This window comes from Larimichthys crocea, chromosome XIX (assembly GCF_000972845.2).
Source record: "Larimichthys crocea isolate SSNF chromosome XIX, L_crocea_2.0, whole genome shotgun sequence".
NCBI lineage: Eukaryota > Metazoa > Chordata > Actinopteri > Sciaenidae > Larimichthys > Larimichthys crocea.
Window position 1 is genome coordinate 6,558,453 of NC_040029.1, and position 25,778 is coordinate 6,584,230.

A 25,778-nucleotide genomic window follows, 5' to 3' on the forward strand; every position below is an offset into this window, starting at 1 on the left:
ATTTAGGCTGATGCTTTTTTGAGTTGATTCAACATAATTATTATAGTTTTTATCAATGTGATGTCCTGCATTGTCCACTAGATGACACTGTAACTTTGGTTAGTGAACAGCAGGACTAAACATGTTTGCACTTGAATGCATCTGGTCCTGTTTGACAATCTGTTCCCAGTTAGGCCGTTAATGGTTTCCACTGCAGGACTAAACTGGACCAGAAGGGATCAAACACAGTCTTATATTGTCTGATTTTGACACATTGCATTATAAAGCAAGTTGTTGTGACAGTTCTATCTCCCCATTAAAAGAAAGAAATAAAGAAAGTGACTTTAAAGCAGACAAAAGTGCTGAACCTGGTTTAAAACAAAAGCATTTCTCAACTCAAAGAAAACCATAATATATATACAGAATATTCATAGTCTTTACTAAAATAAACATAACAATACTACAATGTAAAGATATTCAATTCCAAGTAAAAATCTTGCATTTTATTAGCCTAATCCAGTAAAATGCATTTGCATCAACAAATAAACCTCATTTTAACTACTTTATTTAGGTTTCTTAAATTAAACATACCACATTTTATAAGTTGAATATAAGTTTTGTGTAAAATATTCATCTTCAAAATACATGTTTAAGAAAAGTAGTAGAGTAAGAAGTGGATTTTTTTTTGCATTTGAAATGTAGCTGGATTTGTTAGTTTTCACATACATTTTATTTCTGTATACAGTTGTATTTATTTTATATTGTTTATTATACTGTTAAAGGTCCTGTGTGTAGAATTTAGTTGCATCTAATGGACTAATGGCATTGCAATCTCCTCACATCACTCTCACCTTCCTAGTGTAAAGGAGAAACTACACTTGAAAGGCCTTGTCTAGAGTCAGTATTTAGTTTGTCTGTTCAGGGCTACTGTAGAAACTCGGTGTTTCAACATGGTGGCCTCTATGAAAGAGGACCCGCTCCCACCGCAGATATAAAAGGAGAATTTTTAAGTACCAAAAACAAAAAGTATTTTTATTTTGAGGTGCTCATACTTGCATGAAATCATAGTTATGAATACCATATTCCATGTCTGGCTTATTCTGAAAATAACACACTGCACCTTTAAGTATATAGTAGTTGTACTTAATAATCTAAATGTATAGTTTTAAAAAAATACATAGTTAATACAAGTACACTAAAAAATAAAAAAGTATTTCATTTAGAATTTAGAAATTAATTATATTATTTTAACTATTATTAAAATCACACTAAAATAAGATATTTGGCGATATATTATGAGTCCGTTACGCCGTGTATCCATGGATACTAAATTTGAAATCAAGTCGACCGTTATAATTCCTTACGTCACCTTTGACCCGCTGCGCGCACCCGACGTTGAAATCAGCGGTGCCGGCTGGGACGCGCCTGCCCGGAGAGGAGAGACCGAGAGAGAGGAGGAGGTGGAGGAGAAGGAGGAGGGAAGCTGCTGCAGAGGAATCCGGGAGGAGAGAAGAGAGGACGGGGGAAGCTTTTAACTTCATAACGGTTCAGTTTTAACGTTTTGTTTTGGGGTTTTTTTAAACGGAGGTTGACCGTTGGACCGTTGGAGCGCCATAGTAACCGGAGCGGTACTCCTCCCTTTAAAGGAGCTCACACAGTGACATTATCTGTCGTCAGCTTTGGCTTTTATAACTGTATTGTTATTGGAATAACTACAGGTTTTAACAGTAGCATAACGGCTGTGCATACTTTATATTTAACGCTAGCTCTAAAGCGAGTTTCCCGTCCTGTCAGTCACTGATGAGCCGCATGCCTGCCTCTGATCCCCGGGACCTGCGCTGGATGTCTGTGTGGAGCTTGTATAAGTTAGTTTATGGATTTCCTCCGGCTTCACAGTCAATAAACCAACAGTAACAATATGTATGCAGGACGGAAAAGAAGAAAACCGGCACAAAAGGGGTAAGTTATGGAAGATTGTGGTTTATTTGTGTTATTTAAATCTCAGGAATCAACATTTAACAAGAAAACAGCTCAATATTAACACCGAAACCTGACTGATACCATAAAAAACAAACATGAATGCACATGTACACTGATACATCTGTCAGCACTCGATATTGGACAGTAATATTGGTCTTTTCATATATCAGATAGGCTCTAATTAGCACCACAGGCAGAAAAATAACAACAATAAAGTCATAAATATGTAAATATATAACTTAGAGGTCACATTTTATGATTAAATACACTTTATATGGAAAATTGGTGGTAAATTAATTGTATTTGTGCAATTTTATCATTATGATACTTCCAACCAATGTGAAAATGACTAGTCAATTGCCTGAAAATCAACTTTTTGAATTAAAAATACGTCACTTCCTCCCAAAAATGTTGGTTACAGTGTCTTAAATATGATAAATTGCTGCTTATTTGTATTTATATCAGCGTAAACTGAATGTTTTGGGGGGTTTGGTCTGTTGGCAGAACAAAACAAGGAATTTTAATATGACACCCTGGAAATGTTTTCACATTTTGTCAACTAAATGTTGATAGAAATTGTTAAGCTCAATGATCAGTGATGAAATAGTCTTTATTTGCAGCTCAAGGTACAGCTCAATCAATTAAAACATGTGTATTATCAGCCTCAAAGATCCAGTAAATGTGAGGTTATATGGTAGATGTGACTCATTGTGAGGTAATAATAAATCATATATATCATCATATTTCCTTAACATTCAGAGTCAAACCGACCCCACCCGAAGGCGCCAAGTCCAACCCATCCAAGCGCCACCGCGACCGCCTGAACTCAGAGCTGGACCGGCTCGCCAGCCTGCTGCCCTTCTCCGAGGATGTCATCTCCAGTTTGGACAAGCTGTCCATTTTGAGGCTCAGCGTCAGCTTCCTCCGCACTAAGAGCTTCTTCTCCGGTAGGAAAACACAAGATTTTACAGGCGGTTCGAGGTGATGGGAGGTGGAAATACAGCATCAGGGGTGTTTAACAAATCTTGAAATTGAAGATGGTAAATGTCAGGTGGTGGTTTTGAAACAGCTGCTTACCCTTTGCCTTCCCCCGCTGTCCGAAATAGCTTTTCACACCTCACACAGGACCTGCAGACACAGAGGCAGAAAACCTCGTCATATAAATGTACAACTCATCTCTATGGTCGTTAGCCTGAAGTATGCACACAGTGTAGGGCGAGATATTCTTCAGAAACGTTTGGGGTTTGTACGGGTGCAGTGCGGTGGGTGGTGGTTTGGATGAGGGTGGAGGGGGTTTAGATAGAGGTTGCGACCTTTTTGTCTGAACTGTCTGTGATTCAGGCTCCATTTAAGAAGCGGCAAAGTGCAGAGGATTGGCTTTGTCGAGGAGTCCGCAGGCTTACGGGCATAGCAGATGGATTTTGGGATGTAGGAGTGTGTGTGTGTGTGTGTGTGTGTGTGTGTGTGTGTGTGTGTGTGTGTGTGTGAGTGTGTGTGTGTGTGTGTGTGTGTGTGTGTGTGTGTGTGTGTGTTCTTTAAGTCAGATTGTAAATCTGTCCAAAAACAACAAACAGCCTTTCAGAAATCTTTTCAGCCTTTAAACCTCAAAGAACGTGTGGGATATCTGAATCCTGCATTCATAGTATAATCTACCGCAGGAGGCTCGAATCAGCATTTTAAAGCACTGATTAACTGCTCAGATGACTTCCAGCACCAATCACAGCTTTGATTTATGTTGTGTCATATTTTTTTTAATGTGTTTAGTTCTCCTGCAAAAGCCTCCTTCTCCTTATATAACTCTCTTGCACTTTAGGGTGTTGAACGAGCCACCAAACGAACATGCACTGGTGTAGACAGCGCTGCTAACGTCAGTTTCAAGGCCAGAAAAGCTAATTAGCTACTCAGCTGCAGATCATTAAATAAACAGACGTTGGTGTTTATTAGACAGCTTGTTTACTTAAACAAAGACTCCTTTTAATTAGACATGTGCGCTGCTAGCTTTGCTAGTCAACACCAGGAATGCTAGACGGTTACACAAATTATAATATTCTGATATACTGTGGCAGTCAACAGCCCCTGTCCTCACGCTCATCATATTTGTCCCACTTAATATGTTAAAGTCATAACTTTTAATTACTGTGGTCTGCTTTGGGATTCAACTATTGACAGTGAAAGGAGTGGACAGGGAAGCTCAGCATATGAGACCATCTTGGCTGTCGTGTCTCTTGCACAGGACAAAAGACTTCTGTAGCCAGCCTCAAGTGGACGTTTGAGGAGCTTCACTTTAATGCCATGGAGGTTGCCGCTTGAATTCTAACCATCTAACCTCACACAACAAACCTGTTTGAGATGACACTATCACATAACAGCCGACACCATATCATCTACATCCACAGAACAGTTAAAAATATATTATAAAAACTGTAAAGTCATCATCTATGAAGTTATCCCACAACAATTAAACAGCCATGAAAGTGATCAGTCTCTAATGACATGAACAGCATCTTCAGTTTCGTCACAACACGTCCACGTTTCTGAATTTCAGTTATATCCCAACGATTTACTGACATTCTTTATATTGAATTTCCCTTACTGTTTGGGATGTTTTGTACTTGTGAAGTCACGCATGTATTCATATCTTAGGAACTACAAGTATGAACTTTATTTTCCACGTGTACTAGCATTGTCTGATTGTCTAGATTGAAGGTCTAGCGAGAGAAACCCCGGCTTTATTATAAAATTATTAAATACGCGTCACAACTGCTTATGATCCTTTTTTAAGGAAATATCTTGGCATGTTGCTCCCACTGAACTATTTGAGTGCTCCTCCTTTAAACAGCATCCCATCAGACTCAAACTGTCCAACACAGACCTCTGTGTCACACCCTGACCCTGCAGAAACAGGCCAACCGACCCACTTCTCTATCAAAGCCCATTCTCGTGGACAACCCCCCCCTACCACCACTCTCATCACAATGCATTAATAAAACCTTCACGTATTGTAGCTCAGCTCCTCTTGCCTGTGGCCATGAGACGACCCTTGTCCCAAAGTCTCAGTCACACAGTAATGTCGGTCTGAAAGGACTGCTGCTTTACAGTGAGCGGAGAGGAGGTGGGAGGAGGAGATGAAAGCCTTGGAGAATGAAAACACGGCGGGGTAATCCACTCACGGCACAGACCTTTTGAAGAAGGAAGGGGGGAGGCCAGAGCGCCCACTGTTCAACTTTTGACTCCTACAAGCTCTGAGAAATCTCTGTTTTTAATAATTATACATTTAACCTGTGTCTGTTCTTTGCAGGGAGCAGACTTTGACATGATTTTAATCAGTGGCCATGTTGGTCTCACCCTCAGTGAGCATATGGAAGAATTAGGTCAAGTTTAGGTGAGGTTACACCGCGCTCCCTCTGTTAGTATTGATCTGTGGCTTGCCAGAAGAGGCTAGAAGCTAACTAGAGCCCTCATCTATTACCTCAAAGATGCTTTAATTTAATTTATTCTGAACAAAGGGCAGCTAGAAAGTATGGAAGTGGTGGCTGGAGGCTGAAAGATATTCTCTCATTTGGTATTTTGATGATGGTGGTGGTCTTTAGTCTCCTACAGGACCCCAGAAATCATAATCTATCAAAACTAAATCACAGAAAAAACATCCTCAACAGCAAACAAAACTCTTGTGCATCACAGAACCATACCAACAACCACTAAAATCTCCTAAAGCACCCTAGAGCTTATTCAGTGGCCATAGAGTACCCTAGAACCTCATCAACAACCAGTTAACCCCCCTAACAGAACTACCTAAACTAACTAGAAACTCCATAATGACCCCAGAAGACTCTAAGAACCTTCTCAGAGACTACTTAAAATCTTATCAAAGATCGCCTGAACCTCCTCAGTTACAAAAAGGATCCCAAGAACCTCCTGTTGTTTAATTTTTGAGGTCTTGAATGATCACCTGTTCACTCGTCAAGGTTAAAATCATCAGACTTCTCCTCATGAAGCAGCAAAGGGTTGAGACTTTGTTCTGCTCTGACGCTGCGTTCTGGTCCGCCAGTAAAACTGATGAACTTGAAAGTCATTGTATATCTACATCCATCCACTGTAAATAGACTAAAATACTCTTTTGTTTTACTTGACTAAGACACCAGTCAGGAATTATAGTGTCACAGTGGTCAGACTGGTATCATCCCAATGTGTGTGTGAAGCCATCTGCCAAGTGCTCAGAGCAGATTAGTGGTTACTTATGTAATACAACAGCATTTTTTCTTACATTATCCGACAGTGTGTGTGCACACAGGCTCATATCATGCCGTTAATTTAAACTAATCAGTTTCTTTACCTCAAAATGTTATAATAAGTTCAGTTATATCAAATAAAGAGAGGGAGATATTTAGTCTAAGCATAATAGAAATGAAGCATTCAAGGTCCGTCATTAATATTTTATCCTAACCTCTTTAAGCCCAACACCCACAAAAACATCACAGTTTGCACATAGTCCTCCCTGTTGTCATTTGGGGGATGCTCTCCTCACGTCAACCCTGCCGCTGAGCTCAGTCGAACCTTTGAAAAATGTATTTTGGTCATGTGGATGCTTGATTGCTCGATTGTCATCGTCCCACCAGACCGACTTCAATCTGTGGCTGCTGTAGGTTCAACACTTCGACAAATTAATCAACGTTCATCAAACAAACATTTGCTGATGCAAGCTTCTTAAATGTGAGATTTAAAATATGAGAGCACCAAAAACATTTCTTGCAGTCGTTGTCTCGATCTATCCCTGTCCGGATGAGGCCTCACTCAGGCTGATGTGGAGCTTCCTTCACGTCTGTCTTCGTAAAGCCAGTCAGACGACTGAAGAGCGCCTGTTGTGATGTTTTTATTGGTTGTTGGTGTCCTTTCCGCCCTCCGTTGTGCCAACAGATGTCCTCCTCCTCCTCCTCCTTTTCCTCCCAGTCGCCTCTGGGTGTTTTTTGTTGCTCTCGTTCATGACGTCAGAGCACAAAATACCCCCCAACCCTTCTATCTCTTAATTATTGATAGTCGACATGCTTTTCCTGCTCTCTCTTGGCCTTGGGAACTTCCACTACACTGAGCTCTGTCATCAACAGACAAAGGTTTGGGTCCAGCTTAGTGAAGATTTATATACTAGGAGACATTTTTGTCTCACTGTTTGAGTTCGAGTCATAAACACTTTTATGTTACAGGCATAAATACTAATTCTTCTGTCATAAAAGGGGTCAAAACATTTGAGATGCTGAGATCAAAGTTTGGACATTTTTCTTAGACAGTGATGATTTTAATTGTTGCAGGTCTAGACACAAATACTTTATTAATGATAATAAAGAGATATGATGGAGCTTTATTGATCACAGCTGAGAATTTAGGTCGCGATCAGAAGAGGCCGTTTAAAGTGGTCGCACCTTCGACCTCTGTATTGTCTGTAGCGCTCAGACACTTCCTCTTCCATTAACGTCTCCACACAAAGCTCTTTGTTTTCTTCAGACTCGATTCACTCAAACAGACTTGATCCCCCCGGGTCAAAGGCACAGTAGCTGGCCTCCATGTTTTGCCGTCAGGTCACAGAGAAGCCTTTTTGGAAGCGTTTTAGTCGAAATAAACGTCAATAAACTTCTTTACGAAGCGAAACAAAATCTTGTTTCAGTGTCAGTTTTGTTTTTGACATCCGTCTTTGCCTTTCCTACAGGCGTTACTCTCTCCTTCGTGTCTTATTTTTAGGTGTTACTTCATCCATCTTGTTGCCTGAAATCCCCTCTCTGTCTCTCTATGTTGAGGTGTTACTCCCTCAGGTCTTCTTCTTGTATTCCCTACTACTCTCAATCTGTGATTTAGTCCTCTTCACGTCTTTAGCTGGACTTCACCGGCAAAGGATAATGTCAAATAATGAATGTTAGGGAATATCCAGTGATGGTCTTTTTTTTTTTTTATCTGCAAATTGATCTGTGTGTCCAAACTGAAACTTGTCCTCTCTGTTTCCTGCAGTGGCGCTGAAGAAGCAGCTGTCCAATGACACGAGCAAGAGCAGCGACCACAGTGATGGCCGCAAAACGCCAGGACCTGTGAACGGACACGTACCTGAGGGGGAACTGCTGCTGCAGGTTGGTGCACAACAGCCCGCTGTGTTGCTGTCATGGTCCATTTAGCTTTACTGTGTTTTGACATGACTGACGCTGCAGAAATGTGTTTTTATTTTCATCTAATTATGATAACTTGTGGATGAAATGGCACTACACAAACATATGTGTATAAAGCCTGATTAAACCAGTGTATTTAGACTTTATAAACACCTGGATATAGTTTAGTCACTATCCTTCCTCAGTATGTGTTGGTCATGTTTACATCTGGATTCATACGTGATAAAGTCGAGTATCGTCTAACCACTGAGGGCCCTCCTGGTTCTGAGGCTCTGAGCTGGGTTGTGGGTTGTTTCCAAGGATCACGCAGAGAGTCTGCACACAACAAGAAGAACAACGACTGGCTGTTTTAGGTCAGTGATGGAGGAGAGGCCGCCCAGCACAGCAGGACATGAGGAGAAATAGCTTGTTTTCTTGGACTTACAGTGGAGAAGTTTGAGTTGACCACAGTGGTGATTTCACGTTTCATCTCACACTATTATTATTTTAAAAATAAGTCAAAATGATGACAGGGTATGTATGTGTTTGTTCTCTTACGATACGTACGTTATTTTAGGATATTTCTAGGATTTTACCACACACGGCTACTTTTCGATCAGTTAATACAAGTAGATAAATCTTCGATATAGCTTTCTAAAATCAGACTACATCTGTCTTTAAGCTGCATCTTCTGAACACCAGCCTCTACTGCTGATATTGTTACATGTGAGTCAGACGCAACAGAAGTCCAGGAAACACATGTAATGGCTACTCAATTAGCTTTGCTCATTGACTCCATTACCTGGGCTTTGGTTTCACCGTAGAGTTCAGATGTCACTGTTTCGCTAAAGGGACTCTTGGACCACAGACTGAGTGAATCTGTTCCCTCTCAGAGCTGGAAGGAGAAGTTGACAGCGCCTCCTGAATTCTTGGCTGATTAGCCGCTTGTTGTATTCATTACGGTTGCAGATGTTAGCTCAGGGTGAAAGTGTCCAGGTTTTTTTTTTTTCACTCGCTGCTGATCACTGCCTCCCTCCATCAAGAGGACAACATTGCAACTTCATTGTCCAAATGAGGACAGAAAATAAATGATTAATGTTAGTGTCGGCTACAAACTCCAGTCAATGCATTCCCTTTGCATTAAGATGCATCTTCAAACCTCACGTTATAAATGATTTTATAGATTTAAAAATGACTTTATTTCACTCAGAGCATAGCAACAGTGTGCTATATGGAAATAACAGACCATAGTTGAGCAATTAGAAGTAAGTATTCAACAAATCTATGTAATTAATAACCTGGAACAGCGATGATATGTCAATGTTGTGTTCACAGTTTGTTTCTGCTGCCCCCAAGTGGCCAACAAATGAGTTCCTCCAGGTTTGAGGTTTTACTGTAACCATTTGGCGGTCGGTTAGAAATGTGCCGAGACACTCGGAGGTGTCTGATTGGACAGGAGCTATGAGGTGTGGATGGAGACCATCAGTTCAGAGACACGAACAGAAGTAAACACAGTTTATTGATAGATGCATTGATCCCAGAGGAGTAAATGGGTCACTGCGGCAGTGAAGAAGGAAGGATGTGTCGGCGTGGAGGGCAGCAGCTTCCTGCCTTCAGCTGCTCTGTTCCATTACAGACACCGAGCCATGAATTATACAGAGCCGGTGAACACATCTATTATTGAAGCGAGGGGGGTTTAGATGAAGGATGTGTGAGTCAACTAAAAGCATTTGAGGTATTCTTAGATGTTTGACATTATATCACCAAATCTCAAACACTCATATCGTCCACTTACGGTATAGACAGGTGAGTTTTGGTGTGTGTGTGAGCTGGAATGGAGACAAATCTAATTTTTAGCACTTCATTACGAGGTCAAACTGAGATACTTCAGTGTTTGCAAACAGGAAACAAACGAGCAGCTCATTTGAGTCAAAATACTTCTTTGTAAACTCAGAGAGAGTTTTCCTGTTTGCTGTCATTGGGTTGTCATATTTCAGAGACAACAAACACAACCGCTCTCTCGCACACACACTCATACGCATATACACACTCCCTCTGTCTCAGGAGAGTGAGAGGTTGACCAAACATGAGAGCGAGAGAGGGAGATGTGTTTCTGCAGACAGATGAAGCTACAGTAAATATTTATACACAGAGCCTGTATGCCACTCCATCAGTACTGTATGTGTGTTTATGAGTGTGTGTTGTGTGTGTGTGTGTGTGTGTGTGTGTGTGTGTGTGTGTGTGTGTGTGTGTGTGTGTGTGTGTGTGTGTGTGTGTGTGTGTGTGTGTGTGTGTGTGTGTGTGTGTGTGTGTGTGTGTGTGTGTTGGACAGTGTCGGGTGTGGTCACATGGCGGGTATCAGCTTTTTAAAGAAGACGATGAGGAGGAGAGGCAGTTTTTAGCAGAGAGGACCACACAGGAACAATTTAAGTGAACTAAAAATTATTTATTATGTACGTTAAGTTTTAAAACCTTTTTTTTAATTCATAGTGGTCGCTACAATACCCATTAAAACATGAAATACATAAGGACAAATTATGAAGAAGATTTGACAGCTCAAACAAGCAGGAGAAACCATCACACTGTAGGATGAGTCAAGACAGAGATTTAAATTAAGCACAGTGAGAAGGCAGCTATTGTAAGTCAGAGCTGTGCAGTAATTAAGCATTATTACACGAGAGGGTGTGCTTTACCATTATTATTGGCACGATAGTGATGCGGTCAGATTTTATAATGTTGCCGCTATTAAATAAGACCCTCTTACCTCCAAAATGTCAATAATTCAGCAGCTAAAAGAAGCTGTCTTGTTTTAGGCCTGATGGTGATGAACTTTTGAGACCATATAATGGATTTTCAAAAGGAAAGTTCTGATCCAACTGCAGCGATATGAATCATAGAAAACCACCTGAGTCCAGATGTGGGGATGAGGAGTGTATTAGCGCACGTGTCTGTTCAGATATATGGAGATCATCATTATCGTCCTCATCAGTGAGGTGTAGGCGGATGCTGTCATGATTCTTTGTCGGGACACAGTGTCATCACCTCCACTCTGAGCCCTGAGGGGAGGAAGACGAGGAGGAGCGATGATGGCGGTGTTACTCATCCAGTAGTGACCTCCTTCCTCTCGCTCCTCCTCCATGACTTCTCTTTGAACTGACGTCCATTCGACTCCAGCCTTTCCTCCTCATCTTCCGCTCCTTCAGCCTGGGGGAGAAGTCTCATCCCTGTTTTTTCTTTCTCCAGTGCTCTTTCTTCCAAAGTTTCAAAACAGGAGCTGGATGTGGCATTTCCACAAATTGATGCTGTCTTAAGGGACCCTCCCAGTGACCCAACACACAGTATAAACACAACTATAGTCACACACAAACATGTTTTCTCTCTGCAGGCCCTGAACGGCTTCATCCTGGTGGTGACAGCCGAGGGAATCGTCTTCTTCTGCTCTCACACCATTCAGGATTACCTCGGCTTCCATCAGGTAAAACCTCCTGTAAATTTCACAAATAATTCTCAAACAACAAGTCGCTTATCTAAACCTTTGAAACTTTGGATTAGTCACTGTGTCTGCGTTTAGTTTGGCTTGTTTCATCCAGGTGAAAATAATCACAGCTACAGACACATTTATTGCTTTGAACTAGGCAGATAGGTGGCGTTAACAAGCAGAGAGCAGCAAGTGAACGCATCATCCTGAGTGCCCCGAGGAGTGAATCAAACACACATGTGGAGTGAGAGGTTTAATTTAATTGGCTTCACAACAAAGCACCGCTGCCTCTGGTCTAATCTCATTGTGAAGAGTATGATTATCAAATTATCCACTCTGTCTGTCTGACACACACTTCCATACACACCATCAAACACAACACACTGTCCTCGCCTGGCCAGGGTGTAAACACCACCTCTCACCCCTCATTTCCCCGTCCACCTGAGGCGTGTCACCATCCATTTCCCCAAACATCCCCAAATGCGCGGCGGAGCTGCTGTCTCCGCTCGGGCAAAGTGTTTGGAAACAACAACACGCACCCAAAACACGGGGTGTGAACAGCTGCTGTGAAACACCCAGAAAATAAGACACACCTGAGGAACAAGTCAGGAAAGAGAACTGAGCCACACGGACGAGGGAGAGGGTGTCTGTTGTTGTAGTTTTTCTCCACCACTGTAAACTACAAAAACAATACGAAATACAAGAGTCATGATATCAAGAATGAGAACGTTTCTTAGCTCAGCCACCATTAGCTTAGCACAACTCTTCCTTCAAGAGTCAACAGTTAATAGAAAATAACTTGTGGGTTTGAAAAGTATTTCTCGTAACACTTCTGCCTGTCAAAATCCCTTTTCGGTGACCAGAGTTTGACCACACTACACTGGGAAGGTGGTTCAATCCTGGCCCTCATCCAGATCATGCTGGGTCTGTATGACAGATATCAGGGTCACAGCAGGTCTTTGGCTTTGTTTCAGCTCTTTGAATTAAATGTTCAGCGACACTTGATTTCTTTTGGCTCCACTTCAAGGCAAACTGAATCAAAGCTGACAGTAACTGCTTTAAAACATCTACCTTAACTCGTGTCAAACTCAGTCTCAGCTAAAACAGATCAAAATGTTCCTTCAGCGCCTTTCATCAAAATTGTACATTTCTAACTCAAACTCTGTTTTCCTGTCAGACTGACGTGATGCACCAGAGTGTGTTTGAGCTGATCCACACTGAAGACCAGCAGGAGTTCAGGAACAACCTGCATTGGGCCCTCAACCCCCCTGCCGGCGCCGGACCACCGACAGATTCCTCAACAGGTCTGTCAACCGAAGACAAACTTGATTTAATTCAACATCATTCCCGCACTGATCCGCTCGCTAACATAGCCCAGTTATTTTTGGTAAAACAGGAATTTATTTAATTAAGATTAAGATTAATTATACAACAAAAGGAGATGAGGTAAACTACAAGGGCAACAAAGGGCGAGCGGATGCTGTTCTCACCAAGAAATCAATGTGACTAATAGAGTACTCTTCAGAGCCTATAATATAAAAAATATCATCTAATAACAAAAATCAGGGAGAAACAGTGAGTCAGTTAAATTACAACTCACACAAAATACTTTTTAACTTATTGATGATTGAGAGATTCTTCACAATACTTTATACTAGTGATACATAGATGTTTCAGAATAAAAGTATTGTTGGCACTTCCTTCTGAATCTGAACTGAGGTCGGAGAAGAGGCGAGAAGAGGTGACCTTTAACTGAAACCTCCTGAGACATGGGCTATATATTAGAGCATACACAAACATGCACTTTCAATAACACAATGGCCACAACACAGCAGAGGACACATCAGCAAGTCACCAGGACACACACAAACACACACACACACACACGTTCCTACTGTACATACAAACACACACTTGTCATCTTGCATTAGTTAAGGGTCGGTGGTTAACAAGACACACACAAACTGTACAAACACACACAAACAACAGATCAAGGTCAAGTCATCATTTTTATATCAATATCAGTATGATAAAGCGATGTTTAATGTCCTCAGATGGAGAGTCGACATCTTCCTGCCTGGTGAGCTACAACCCGGACCAGCTCCCACCTGAAAACTCCTCTTTCCTGGAGAGAAGCTTCGTCTGCCGCTTCCGCTGTTTGTTGGACAACTCTTCCGGCTTCCTGGTAAGACTGACAGCCTGTTTACACCCCATCACAGGTGGACAGCTCGTAGTACAAGTGTAAACAGCCACCAAGACACGTGTGATAAGACCACTCAAACTACTTGATGAGGTGGTCTTTGACCACAGCGTAAACACTAATGTGACTCGGCCACATTTAAAGACCGCCTACTTGACTGACATCCTGTAAGTACACATGAGACACGCTGGTTTCCATTTAGTTTGCTGTAATGTAAATGATGTGTGTGGGCTCTCTGATGTCAGATGTCCTTTTATCACGTTTAGTTGAGGAAAACACTTCAGGTTAATCATGTTCATATCTACTTTTCTAGCCAAAAAAAAGAATAAAATGGATCCATAGGCTGGTGGTGTTTTCAGGCCTGTTGGTGCTGCTGGCGGTATGGCGTGCCACCTCAGTCCCTCAAGGATCAGAAGCCACCATTTACTCCTGTAATCCGCCTTAACGAGAGGCTCGGGGTCGTGGGGAAATAGGATTTAATCCTCCCACCACCAAGAGGAGACGAGAGCTGAGGGGGAACTTGCTTAGTTAGGGTTGGTAGCTTCAGACCAGCCGCTGCTACTTCCACTAAGATAATTAGCTGCTGATGGAAAAAAAAAACAGCTGTGGTTCAACAGCAGAGCAAATGCCTGAAATCTGCTGGGAAAACTGAGGCTAGGTCGCCCATGAGCAAGGCAATTCAGAGGCCAGCAGTCATCACTTATTAAAGGTTTGCTGGTTTCAGACAACTACACATTAAGTTATTAAGCTGTTTGGGATTTATGATCTTGCTCATGGACACTCCAGCAGGGCTCATGAAGGGGTTGGAACCTGCGTCTCTCCCGTCCTCCCTCCCAGTGCGTTCGCGTGAGCAGTAAGCCAGGTCCCTGCTTCTGTCTACCGGTCGCTACGGCTTTGTTTTTCGTAATCCCTCCTGCTATTCAGGGCTAGATTCCTGACATCACGACTGCAGGCCCTTAAACCCACCAAAGTCAATTAACCAGAGCTAACAGAGGAGGTAGGGGGTCCTCACACGAGATGCCACAGGGAGACAGGAGAAAGTGTTTTCAGGATTGTAACACCTCCCTGTTCCATGTAATCTAAAGCATAATCTATTGTTTACAGCCTCTGTCACATATTGACTGTAATCTGTACGTGCTTGCCTCTCAGGCCTTGAATATCCAGGGTCGACTCAAGTTCCTCCATGGTCAGAGCCGCCAACAGTGCGACAGCGAGAAGAGTACCCCGCCTCAACTCGCCCTGTTTGCCATCGCCACGCCCCTGCAGCCTCCAGCCATCCTGGAAATCAGGACCAGGAACATGATCTTCAGGACCAAACACAAGCTTGACTTCACGCCCATGGCCTGCGACGCAAAGTACACATGGCGATTTTTATCAATGTGATGTTTATTTAGCAGTGTGTGTGTGGTTCAGTTTGTAACTCATGTGTGTCTCTGCTGGATTTTCAGAGGAAAAATCGTTCTGGGCTACACCGAGGCGGAGCTGAGAGTTCGAGGTTCGGGTTACCAGTTCATTCACGCCGCTGACATGCTGTACTGTGCCGAAAATCATGTTCGAAGTAAGTAGGAGCTGCTCGCAGTCTGAATCTAAGGGAGTTGGGCTTGGAAAGTTCTTGAAAAGCCCTTGAATTTGATATTTAAGAAGGTGTGGGAACCCTAAACATCACTGAAAACCCCTGTAGTCTAAACTGATTTATTGGCTTTTTAACATCACTAAAATGTGTCTTTTACACCTTCACACCCATCAGGGATCAGTATGTATATATTCAGAGTTAATGTGCATTGACCTCTTTCTCATGACATTTGCAACAAACAAACAAACACTCAATGTGTGTGTCTGCTGTCGATTCAGGAAATCTCCGAGCGAGAGTCAAGTGTCCTACTTAGCTCGTGTACCAGATGACCCGGTTAGCCGTAACCATGGCACCGTCAACGCACCACCACTACCACACACAAAGACACATACTGTATGCATGTAGTCATGCATACGGGAAGAGAAATAAATGCATATGCATTCGGAAACATAGAACACAGATACATACGTGTTCAACGCGCTCTGATGCACACACAGATGGGAAGACATAATTCCATTAAACAGAGTCCACATAGTAATAAGAGAAGACATCACTGTTATTAATATTATTAATATAAGACATCCTTTACAGTCAAAGGAGAATTGGAGGATAATATTAACATTTACTTCTGCCATCCATCAGATGATAAGAAAAGTCTTCTCACATTAATACATGAAATGAACACATATGTCATATTTACATCCTGTTTTCTGGGTTGGTTTTCACTAGTTGAGCGTCCACTCTTTACCTAAATCATCTTGTGCTGCCCTCTTCTGTGGCGTCACCCGCTGCTTATCTTGTAAACCAAGTTGTAGTGGATGGAAACAAGCGTTCATTTGCATTTCCTTTTACAGAATGACAATCAATCAATTTGAGGTACATCTGGATGGAAACACGGATAATTTTGTTACCCCCTTAACTGGTCCAGTCTAAGCCACAGCACAGAAACACGGCAGACAAAACACTAAGCCATGGAGATGAAGGGCTGGTGTATGGATGTGTGTTGGGCTGCTTGAGTATGTGCAAGCAAGGACTTGTAACGTGTGCATGTAGCCAAAGTGAACAGCAGCACGCCCGGCTGAGCAAATGCAGTGTGAGTGTGTGCACACTGCGGGGCGTACAGTATGTAAACAGTAGTGACACAGAGCCTCCAACATCTTGTCTGATGTGATTCCAGTGATAAAAACGGGCGAGAGCGGCCTCACCGTCTTCAGGCTGCTCACCAAGGAGAACCGGTGGAAGTGGGTCCAGGCCAACGCAAGACTTGTCTACAAGAACGGCAAGCCAGACTACATCATCGCCACCCAGAGGCCCTTGGTGTAAGTGGACGACGATTCCAGCTTGATTTTTGAGTTTTAACTCATTCATTTGTTAATTTCTTCTCTCTGACATGTTTTCTCGCAGGGATGAGGAAGGAGGGGAACACCTGAGGAAGCGGTCAATGCACCTTCCCTTCACCTTTGCCACCGGAGAGGCAATGCTCTACCAGACCGGTTATCCACTGCACGGCTTCCCAGATTCCTTCCCGGGCAAAGCCAAAGGCAGCAAGGCATCCAAGAAGGGCAAACTGGACAAGAGCTCTTCAGATGACCTGGATCCAAAATCCCTACTGGGAGCGTTGATGAGCCAGGACGAGTCCGTTTACGTCTGCCAGCCAGACACAAAGCCTACAATGCCGTACCACAGCAGCCTTTTTAGCGAGCAGCAAGGTGACGGCAGCTTTGGAGACCTGTTAAGTGGCGACTGTTGGCCTGTTGTATCTAACGGGGAGACGTGGAGATGCAACAGCAAAACATCTAGTTATGACCCCCTGCTGGCCACTCTGGACTCTCTGTCCCTGGACGGAGAGGAAACGTGCTCCAATAGTGAGCTTTTCAGCGCTCTCGAGAACCTGGGTCTGAACGCTGAAGACCTGGAGCTCCTGCTGCTGGATGAGAGGATGATGCAGGTGGAGCTGGACCCCAACCACATCCCAACACTTAGCGACCTCCTCACTAACAACGAAATCCTCTCCTACATCCACGACTCACTGGAAAGTGGGACGGAGGGGGAGGAACACGGACCACCAAACCCAGACTCGGCTCAAAGCGTCACGCAGCAGCCAATCCCTCCAGCTCTTCCCAGCAGCAGGCAGCCCATCATCCAGCTGTCGCAACAGATGCAGCGACACATCAGTGCAGGTGACGCAGGGCAAATTCAGCCTGTCAACCAGTCTGGAACAGTGGACTCCAAGATTTTAACTGGGAGCAATCACTGGGTCACAACAGAGAACAACCATCACCCCAACAACCACACCCATCATCACCCACATACTGTACTCAAAGCCTCGCAGTTGAACGGTGAACATAAACACCAGCAGTGGCAGCTCCAGCAGGACTCGGTCCACCTCCAGTCCCATCAACAGGCGCTGCCTGGTTTCCACAATCAGCTCGGACTCGCAACAAACGGATCATCATACATGCCAAACGGACATGCAGCCTTTCCACCGAACGTGGAGGTCAACCACAGCGGTTACAGCACCAGCACAGCTCTGAACAATGTGGCCACATCAGATGCTTGTCACTACCAGAGCTTGGTGCACCACCAGTGTCACCAGAAACAGCAGCAGCAGATAATGCAGCAGACTCAGGCTCCACCGTCTTGTTTGCCCAGCCAGAGCTCTGCACTGGAGTTGGAGCAGTTACTGGGTCTGTCCCAGCCACAGCACAGCCTGCCGTCTTTAGAGGCCTACAGCATGTTCAACACCAGCACACAAGACTCCACTCACAGCAAGGTAGGACACCACAGAAATGAAGTTAACACGATGCAAATTAGAAGCAGGTTGAGTTCAGGAACTTGTAGTATCTTTAAAGATAAACGCTTTGTCCATGTGTCATCAGAACCCGACAAACTCTTAAACACAGAGGTTAGAGGGTAATGTCCTGTTTATATAACATCCCCACATAATAGAAAACAGGGCTCATGCTACATGTCCATGTCAAGGTGAGTAATGCTTTCCCTTCCCTTAACAGTCACCCTGAATGAATCCAACTAAGACCTTCTGCCTCCCGTCAGGCCTGTCCTGTCTTTCTCTTTCCCATCTCACCATCTAAACGACGACTAAAGCTGCCAGCTGTCCTCAAAACCGTTTGCCCTGAGAGCCAGACTCGCAGTCTGACGAGGCCCAAGTCTGCGCTTCCCTCAAATATCAGCGAACATCAACAAACCGAGAGGATCTACAACCCTTCAACCCTGCGCTGTTCTCTCTCACTGTCATGGAAATGGATTTTTTTCCAAGTCAGCACACAGAGGCCTCGGGCTGGCATGGAGCTCAGTGTAAACTGCGATAATGCGACCAGACATGCCATGTAAATAAGACAAGGGGGAGATGGGGGAGAGCAGAGAGTCGACTCAAATCTATTGTAGTCAATCGAGTCTGTAAGAGGAGAAGCTCTGTAGGGGTTTGTTTTATTTGTACTTCCTCTGCTTACTTTTCTCTAATCCTCCCAGATGAATTTTGATTGTTCAACAACAATGATGCAGTCAATATATTGTATGCTGATTGCACCACCCTCGTCTCACCCACTCCTTCTTAGCATAAAGGAAAAACATAACAGAGACATAAAAGGTTCATTCCAAGGTAACAAAAACATAACAATTCTTAATTTCAGGTGATTGTACACTAATGAAAACACAGTAATTAATATTATACTCCATTTTTGCCATATTCTGTAAACAGAGGCACCAAAATCTGACACACCGGACCTTTAAATGTTGCTTGGACAAAACAATCACACTGATAAAGATTTTTAGGGCACCAAGAAAATAATCTACAAAAAATAAATAAATGGGGGTCGGTAGCTCACCTGGTAGAGTCTATACCCCATGTATCACAGCCTAAAGTCCTTACCACAGCAACATTTGCTGCATCTCATCCCCTCTCTCTATCCCCTGAATTTCCCGTCTATCTGCTCTAATAAAATGTGGATTAAAAGGAACACCAGTGTTCCAAAGTAATTGTAGGGATCCTGGTGTACTGTTGGAGCATAAACTCAGATCCCAATAACATGATTTGGGTTGGTTAATGAGACCATATAACGATCAGGGGAAGCAGGAATTCATCTTTAAAGTCCAACAAAAACTTTTTCCCGTAATGACAGAGCAGCGAGCGCTGGGAAATGTCATCCTGAAAAAAAGAAAGAAACACTAATCAGTTTGAGTACAAAGAGGCATGTAGCTGGAGGTCTAGAGAAATTCCCATCGTAAAACATAACGAGGTAACGAGACCTCGCCAATCAACACCGCCAGAGTTTGAACCAGGAATGTCTCGCACAAAGATCGCCTCTCTTATTTTTTCTACATCTCTCATCGTCACTGGACTCTATTATTGTTCCTTAGTGTTCTGTTTTTTTAAGCATGAAAAACAAACTCGTAGAATAACAAAGGAGATGTAATGAAATATGAGAGAATGGGAAGGCAGTAGTGAGAAAGAGTACAATAATGAATAGAATAAGATCGGGATGGGACACGGTCAGCCGCAGAGATGGCCCAACCCCGGCAGGCATCCATTCATCTTCGCCCCATTCAGCCTTCACTGTTATTCTTCAGGGTCAGTGGCTGTTGCTGAAAGAAAAATACTGGCAGGCCGGCCAGTCGAGCATGAGCAGTGCTGACCTACAATTTGACAGTCATCATTACCTAATGCTGTGGATGCAGGACGGAGGGGGAGGCAGGCGATGCACCGAGTCTATTCTCAGCTCAGATAGAAGCATGGCTCCGCTGTAGCTGGATTTACCGTCATTTCATAGACAAAGCAACATATACTGACATCTGAAGGAAGTTTGTCTCCTGGAAATTCCGACAAAGACATAATATAACATAACATAAAGATAAAATGCCCTAAGCGTGCTGTGTGATCCAATCACAGCTGAGCAAGTCTCAGTCAAAACCAACTTACTCCTTCTTCGCCTCCTCTCTGCTGTCTCGTTATGCTTCACCTTGTCAGTCCTTCCCTCCATCACTCTTCCACTTCCCCCTTGTGTCATAGCGTCCCACAGGACTTCAGGTCAGCTCACTAAACACCTGCTTCTCAGTGCATACTGCCTGACCTGACCTGCTTCCTGTGATTAAGGTCAACGCTGACTCCATAACTAGGGTAGAAAATACATTTGCACCATGCTGCACTTAAATAAGCTGTTCAAAGTCCATAGGTGCTGTAGTTATAGCTCATGTGACATATCTAAGCTTTAATCTTCTTTGTTTTTCAGTTGGAGAACGGTTGCCTCCTCAGTGCCACTAACGCAGCGTACATCAGGACGTGTCTGATGCCCAATGGAAATGGAGTGGTGACAGGAAACATCCCTGTCTCCTGCCCAGACGGACTGTCCGCCCTGCAGGACCCGCAGAAATCTGGATTCTTCCTCTGAGAAGGTGACGGCGGAGTATGAGAGAAGGCGAGAAGAGAAGGTACAGGAGGAAAATAAAGACAGAAATGTGAACACACATTTTTATATGACTAGAGGGAAGAAGAAGAAGAAAGAAAAGGACTTCATATCGGGTTCTGTTTGGATCTCTCATCTTTTAGACAAGGCATGACAAGCAAACAAAGACAGAGTTTTTATCTGTCACAATACTCACCACTGTCTGACCTGTATATACACGTTATAGTCCTGAAGAGAAGAAGACACTGTGACACTCAGCAAGGCCGGCTACTTCATTAAAGTGTCTTTATTTATCAGTATTTATCGGTACTCCGATAAGAACTTTTTAGCTGGATCACTCCAAAGCGTTTAACTCAAGATAAAGTCCGGTTAAAGCACCAAGTTATTCAAAGTAACACTTCACGTCACTGCTGACTGTTTCCTCAAGCAAACTGTACGCTTGAAGAATTTTCCTACTTTGCAAGCAGGTGTTACATAAAAGATGTGCATTTAAAGTTATTTACATATTAAAGTACTCTCAACCTAACCCAAGAGAAAAATATGGTTAGGATCCACAAACATTAATATACTGGGATAATTTAATTTCATCACCAGCACTTTCCTGGTATGTGTTCATACTCCTGTAGTTGTTGTTCTATTCTCAGACACTGAAACCAACAGCTGTCTGCAAAATATGGAATATTCTATCTTAAAGGAACAAAAGTATGCCTTGAAAAAAGGGTCTGCAGTTATGATGAAAGAAACATGACCTACCAGGATAAATGTTCTAAAAATACTAGGTCATGTCTGCTGCTTGTTCAGTAAGTTAAGTTTATGCAAGCAGTCATGAGATAACACATCAGTCTTCATTTGAGGACCAGTAGATGTTGTCTGTCCCGGTGCTTTACGCGTCAATCAAACAGCATTTCATTCTTATCGTTGTTACTGTTGAGATGAGATTCAAACAGCTGAAATCAGAAAGCGTTCGTACTTGTTGCTGCCACCACAGAAAAACCCACGCTGCTTCTGTGGCTGCGACATCCCGTCGTTGATCCTGATGCTGCATTTTAGCCTATTTGAGGTTTACAATGACGTTGTGCACTTACATGTATATAAAGACATAATCAGAAGGGACCTGATTTGTCCGTCAAGTGGCACTGAAATCAAACCTAAAAAAGCATTTTTGTCTCCCGACCGGAGACGGTGTGGAAACGTCCCGTTAATGCCTTGTCTCGGCGGCCTCGGCCAGTCAGACCCCCACTGACTTTCCCCTGCAGTCGTGTTGTGTGGGAAACACTGAGTGCTCTTACATGCACACAGTAATCCATTAAGGACCTAACTGTAAATAATAGATCACAACTGAAGGCCGAAGAAGAAGTGCATGTAAGTATTTCTCAAGTTTTGTGATTCCATGATTGAATCACTTCATTTTTTTATTTTCATGTGTTCATGTGTGGAAACAAATCGAAACTAAAGAGCAGAAGATGAAGTGTGAACTTCCACGTTGCTCTTTTTTCACAGTCAAACCAAACCAGGCTAAACAGAGCTAACAGACACAAACTCTCATGTAAAGTTGTCCACATAGTTGCAGTGTTGGCTATTTTTTCTTCTCAGTTTCAGCGGAAAGGAACCGTCATGCTTTCTCACGCTACATACATGTAGTACAGTATAAAAAACAAAACACGCTGCTGAGACTTTAATACAGCTGTCTCGAAGACAGTTTTATGTCTTTGTTTTTGTTTGAATGTCACACAGTCAAAGAAACAACTCACCAGACTTCCTCTAAGCTGATTCCACGTCTATTGGTAGGACATGAGAGCTGCTGCTGCGTTCATGTCATGCTTTACTGGAAATTGTTGTTAAGAAAATCGTAATTTAAGCTGACCGGGCAACTGAGACAAGATATTCCAACAAAAGCCAGAAGTACGAGCAAATCATTGAACAGATCTTTTAATTTAACTCATAAAAAACAGGAGCAAAGACATCATCACTAGCTTGGCTGTTTGGTGACATGAACACAGTGTGACTCACATTTAAAAGAAGTAGAAGAGAAAAAGGAAGCTGGAGGGTAGACGACAGGCTGGACATTTAGCATTTATCACGACTTCAAAAACCAAATAAGAAACTTCTGAACACGCGTGTCTGCAGTCGCTCCATCGTTGAATGTCTTGTGTAAACCGTGAAGGCGTTTGAAACATGCAGCTTTTATTTCACTACAAAAAGGTGCTTAAAAGTGATTTGTCCATATAAGTAGCGTTAGCTGACAAACGTCACGACAACGAAATGCATTTACAGATTTTGTTTCTGCTTTTTTTATTATTATTATTTTGTAACTTTTCTTATAAAAACAGATTATTTAAACCAGTTGTGAGATCAAATGCTGTATGAAAGAAGACATTTATAAAATGACAATCATTTTTCAAGGCGCTTTAAAGACAAAAAAAAAAGTGTGTGTGCGTGTGTGTCTATATATGATGTTGTTGCAAAAACTACTTTAAAATCACTGCTCTTACAAACTCTTTCTCCAGCACTGAAAGTAGTCTTGTAGAAAAAAAGCATTTTATGACTTCATGTTGTATGAATATTGTTCCCAAGAGTCGTGTGTTTTCTCTGTGTCATGTTTGAAGAGTCACTTTAGCTCAAAACAAAGCGGTGCCATACAGTCAGTACGTGAAGAGATACTTCTGAGCAACATTTTACAAAAACTATCAAATCTTTTTTTACCTCATTTTTTTTTAAAAGTATGTTAAAATCCACCTTGTCCACCACGTAGCACTTGAAAGTGACTGAAAAGTATTTTCATTGTGTCAAACTTTGACACCAAACAATCCGCAAAGCCAAAACTCTACCGAGCACGTGTCCGTCACATCGTGGCCGTGAAGCTGTTTTGGTCCACACAATTTCAAACCCCACCAAGTGTTTCGCCCGCAGACTTTGGTAGCTTGGTCTGATTTGGTCATTCTTTCTTAATTTATGTTCTTCTAAATATGTAAATATGCTACACAGTTAAATTGTTTCTCTTTTGGCTGTTTTATTTTGAAAATCCACCGGGTTCTCTATGCCGTTTCTGTGTCTGACTTCCTGCCAGCTCGAGCTGCGCTGTGCAGATTGACATGGGCCGTATGTAAAAAATAGAACAGCCACGTATTCTAGGCGTGGACCCGCTTCTGGGGTTCGAAACATTGACTAAAACAGTCACAACTATCTCTGACCCGCATCAATGTCCGGTGGAAATTGGCCGTAAGCTGACACAGACTTTATTTTGCTACTTTTATCACTGAAGGTTGTAGCTGTATGTCAACAAAAAAATGCAGTTTGTCTTGGAGCCGTGTGTTGAAATGAAATGTGCTCTTGGATCCTGGAAATAAAGGATTTTTTGTGCAATCACGCTGAATCGCCTACCTCGTTTCTTTGTGATTGACGTCTCCTGTCTTTTCAGAGCCTGACATTCCCACCCACCTCAGCCATCACCTGACCTGCTCACCTGTTCTCCCAGCTGTTCCCCATTCCCCCAATCGAGCCTTCAGACAGTGTAAAGAGTAGCCAGCCAGTCATTGCAGGAAGGTTAGGTAAGACAAGTAAAAACTTGCACTGGAAATGCATCAAAACACCCTCACTTAACGTGAGGAAATTGCATCAGATACCACAACCATCAACAAGAATGACAAACATACATATAAAAAGTATTATTATAGTGTACACCCCGAGCTGCATCACGGGACCTCAGAGATTTTTAAATGAACGAAGTGACGCACGCCACCGACAACCTGAGGATGCTTTTAGCTGCTGCCACTGAACCATCCCACAACACACACACACACACACCACTGCTTGCCATTTCCACACCTCCATCCTTACGCTTTTTGCACCAGCAGACGTGTGAAATCACGCCTGGCCGAAAGCAAACAAACGTGCACTGATACCCGATGCGATCCGCCGGATACTAAAACGACTATTACCGACCGGCAGCAGAGATAAAACACTGTGAGCCCAAAGGCCCCCTCTCTCTCTTCAACCACATTTTGAGTCACAGGAAAGCAGTGCAACAAAAGCAGCCAGCTCCTCCGGGACTCTGTGATAAAAATCAAACCTCCCTCATCCATCAGGAAAGGAGGTCAAAGAGGATCCATTTTGTTTTCTTTGTGCACTGAAGATTTTTAGCTTCAGTTCTTCTGCGTCTGCAGTAATTTCTACCTCAATTTCAGCTCAGATTAGTGAATATTCATTCAGATTATTGTGCCTTTAACAACAAAAGACTATAAAGGTGTTTAAAATGTTAGATTTTAGCAGCCACATAAAGGTTTCCCCTCCCAGAGTGCAGTCTGCTGCCAACTTTACATTTTTAATGACCTGCCCCGAATCATTTATGAGAGTTTTTCTTCTCCCGCAGTCTTCAGCCGGTTAACTTTGCCCGCTTGTGACGTGATCAATCAACCAAGCAAGATGTTGTGTGTCCCACTTTAGCTTCCTCGAGACACTGCGCCGTACAAGCCCCGCCGCCGCAGGCCACTGGCGAGGCCCGCCGGGAGAGCTCAAAACCTCCCGGAGACTGCAGGAGCGTCAGCTGCAAAGGAAGTCTTTGTTGTGCTGGTCATTGAGATAATTCACCGCATTACAAGCTGCTCCTGTGAACCACAAGAAAGACGACTTTGCTTCGGTGCTGCTCGCTGTAACAAAAGCCAGAAACAGGCTAAAAACTAAAAGCATCGCTTCCATTAACTACCACTCTCTTCCTGCTCTGTTTATTTTTGTTATTATTTTTGTTAAGGAGCTGTAATTTTATCCCAAACCTCAAGAGCTTATACGACTCATATTTCTTGGACTTTACTGACACCTATTGGTGTGAATTCTGTCTTGAAATGTGAACAATAAACACTCATTTTCATTTGTTTCGTCTGCAAACTTTTATGCCGCCGTCTTCTTCAGGTCTCCCTTGGGCCGTACCCAGTGATGTACGTCTGACCCTTTTTGTAAAGGACGTCTTTGTTGCGCCCACCATCTCAGTATCCAATCCCTGGATGCTCACCGGTGTGGTTTGAGGTGT

General features: G+C 43.0%; 1 protein-coding gene across 2 annotated transcripts; it reads left to right on the plus strand.

Moving 5' to 3' along the window:
- The first annotated feature begins 1,346 nt into the window (after positions 1–1,346).
- Positions 1,347–25,557, plus strand: ahr1b (aryl hydrocarbon receptor 1b). 2 transcript variants are annotated; one of them, XR_003464280.1, is made up of 13 exons: positions 1,347–1,938; positions 2,719–2,906; positions 7,954–8,069; positions 11,470–11,559; positions 12,740–12,866; positions 13,617–13,747; positions 14,912–15,117; positions 15,211–15,320; positions 16,513–16,654; positions 16,740–18,108; positions 20,582–22,117; positions 24,174–24,303; positions 25,199–25,557. XR_003464280.1 is itself a non-coding variant. In XM_019272703.2 (11 exons), exons 1-11 carry the CDS (start codon positions 1,898–1,900, stop codon positions 20,738–20,740), a joined length of 2,679 nt encoding a protein of 892 aa, XP_019128248.2. In that variant the 5' UTR covers positions 1,347–1,897; the 3' UTR covers positions 20,741–22,398. The 2 variants fall into 2 exon arrangements, 1 of the variants encoding a protein (XP_019128248.2); XM_019272703.2 differs by lacking the exons at positions 24,174–24,303; positions 25,199–25,557 and having other exon boundaries at positions 20,582–22,398.
- The last annotated feature ends 221 nt before the right edge of the window (positions 25,558–25,778 follow it).

Excerpts from the sequence above, each read along its gene's own strand:
- ahr1b (XM_019272703.2), top strand. The coding sequence starts at position 1,898 with ATGTATGCAGGACGGAAAAGAAGAAAACCGGCACAAAAGGG. Across the intron at positions 11,560-12,739 it reads ATTACCTCGGCTTCCATCAG|ACTGACGTGATGCACCAGAG; the intron begins GTAAAACCTCCT and ends TTTTCCTGTCAG. Across the intron at positions 16,655-16,739 it reads GCCACCCAGAGGCCCTTGGT|GGATGAGGAAGGAGGGGAAC; the intron begins GTAAGTGGACGA and ends GTTTTCTCGCAG.